We start from the raw sequence: 2500 nt of genomic DNA, 5'->3' as shown, positions 1-2500 counted from the left end.
GATTATACACAATTTTTTGAACAGGCAAATTTTGGAGAAGGATGGTCTGACTTTTATCTTAGGCTAAGAGAAATACTTGCATTATTTATATTGGTAGTATTTCATTTCTGTTAAATGTTTGTGTTTTAGTGAGTATATCGTTCTCTTTGTATGTTTTGAATATTTTGGGTAAATGTGTTTGAAAAAACATAAGGTTTATTATTTCAGAGTGGACAGCCGTACATGAACTCTGATGGATCTGTCTATCGATTTGATCCAAACAACGCACAATAGTCTAGTGTATTGCCAGCAGTTTCAGCAATCGGAATACTAGAAAAGGAGACATCAGTAGAAAAGGAAGCAACAGGTGTGGTTTTCAATCTCTTTGTTATTATAGTAGGGGAAGGAAATGATGCCTACAGAGAGTAGTGAAAAATATAGTTACTTTTTTTTATGTGTGTGTGTGTGTGTGTGTGTGTGTGTGTGTGTGTGTGTGGGGGTGTGGTTGTCGTGTGTGTGTGTGTGTGATGTCTGTTGACTGTCTGTCTGTCTGTCTGTCTGTCTGTCTGTGTCTGTGTAAAATATTCTTACCATAACCTAATAATATTATATTATCTTGGCCAGACTGTGTTTTTTTTAGCAAACAATCTTTACTGATTTTACTATCAACATTTTTATGTTTTGATATGTCATTTAAAAAACAATCAATTTAAAGTTGTTTGGAAGCACTGTTAAGAAATTATGAATTTTATATAGTTACATAATTGTGATTGTAGGTTATATTCATTTTTTGTACTGCAAGGCATGTATTATGTTTGGCTTCACTGCTGATTGTAAGTTTGAACCTTACATTTTGATATTTATAGTGATTTTCATGTTTGTAGTGACAGTCACATCTCATATAGAATGAGAGAATGGCATATCAAAGCTGCTTATATTATAAAATCATTTAGTGAAGAAAGAAAATAAGGTTGTCTGGTGAAAGCAGGGAATACAATTTGTGTTGGTAGTTTATGGTTTCAAAAAGTGTAGATTGTTTGGGGGAAGATGTTCTTTTAGAAAACTAATTGTTTAGAAATATTACTTAGATTTGTTGAAGTCACAGCATTATATGCACTTGCAAGTTGTTTGTTTCTATTTGTATGCACATGGGTCCATGGGCTATGGTGCCTGATTGCTGATCTAGTATTCAAGAGTTCAAGGTCTTCAGGTGCTGCTAATGATTAGGTCCTTAATTATTCCTAGCACACTGGGAAATGGTGACCAATATATTATCATATATATATTATATATACTATAAATATATATTATTATATATTATATAGTATATTATATAATATATTAATATATACATAATTATATACATTTAATATTTACAATTCTATATCTACATATCTATTCTATCTATCTATCTATCTATCTATCTATAATCTAATCTATCTAGCACTACGTACTATCTATCTATCTACTATCTATCTATCTACTCTTTATCTATCTATTGATCTATTATCTATCTTCTATCTATCTATCTATTTATTATTGTATAATATTATATATATATTATATATCTAATATATATATTATATAATATATTATATTATATATATATAATATTATATATATATATATATATATATTATATATATATATATTATATATATGCATATATATATATATATGGTTGATTTTATCTGTCATTCAACATGGACTCACCTTTGTTTGTTTATTTATTTATTTATTTATTTTTTTAAATGTTTAATGAAAAGTTAATAGTAATGTATAGGCTACAATTATTGTGAATGGTCAGAATATGATCTGTGACTGTCACTGTGCATCTTTCTACAAGCCAGGTATTTGGATTAACATGATAGAGTTCTGGCTGTATAGGCTGGACTTCAGTACAAAATATTAATAGAAGAAATAGAATATGAATTATAAATGTGTATATTGAATTTTATTCACTCCCATTTTTTATTCTAAAGCTTTTTTGAAAAGTTGACAGAAATCCAAATTTTTACACAGGTGACCTTTGTGTAAATACAAAAAGTGATTGTGTTTTATTTTTCATAAGGCTGATGTATGTGTATGTAAATTCTGGGGGGGGGAAAAAAATTCACAAGCTTAGTCTCTGCAGGCTCTTTAGGGGGAAGTTTAGGAGTAACGCAACAATCGGCCGTCTCCCCTGCTTCCTCCCATGACCTTCCTCCTTCAACGTCGTCAAGCGTTTGTAGTCCACCGAGTAAACAGCCAAGTCATCAGCAGAGCTCACCAGAACCTCCTCAACACAGTAAGTTTGATTTACATGTGTGTGTGTGTGTGTGTGTGTGTGTGTGTGTGTGTGTGTGTGTGTGTGTGTGTGTGTGTATGTGTGTGTATGTATGTGTATAATTGTATAAATACATTTAATGGAGATGCTGTCAAGTGAATGATACATAGTATGATGATTACATGGCTATATATATATATATATATATATATATATATATATATATATATATATATATATATATATATATATATA

General features: G+C 29.8%; 1 protein-coding gene across 1 annotated transcript in view; it reads left to right on the top strand.

Annotated features, from left to right (window-relative positions):
• LOC119579600 (protein encore-like) overlaps nucleotides 1-2500 on the top strand; it is a 123885-nt gene that overhangs the window by 105452 nt on the left and 15933 nt on the right. Inside the window, 2 exon segments of the mRNA XM_037927522.1 lie at nucleotides 208-346; nucleotides 2114-2266. Of these exon segments, the coding sequence (XP_037783450.1) occupies nucleotides 208-346; nucleotides 2114-2266 (292 nt within the window).

This window comes from Penaeus monodon, chromosome 12 (genome assembly GCF_015228065.2).
Source record: "Penaeus monodon isolate SGIC_2016 chromosome 12, NSTDA_Pmon_1, whole genome shotgun sequence".
In the NCBI taxonomy this organism is placed as follows: Eukaryota; Metazoa; Arthropoda; class Malacostraca; order Decapoda; family Penaeidae; genus Penaeus; species Penaeus monodon.
Note: the sequence above shows the minus strand (reverse complement) of the source record. Positions and strands in the feature narration are given on the sequence as shown.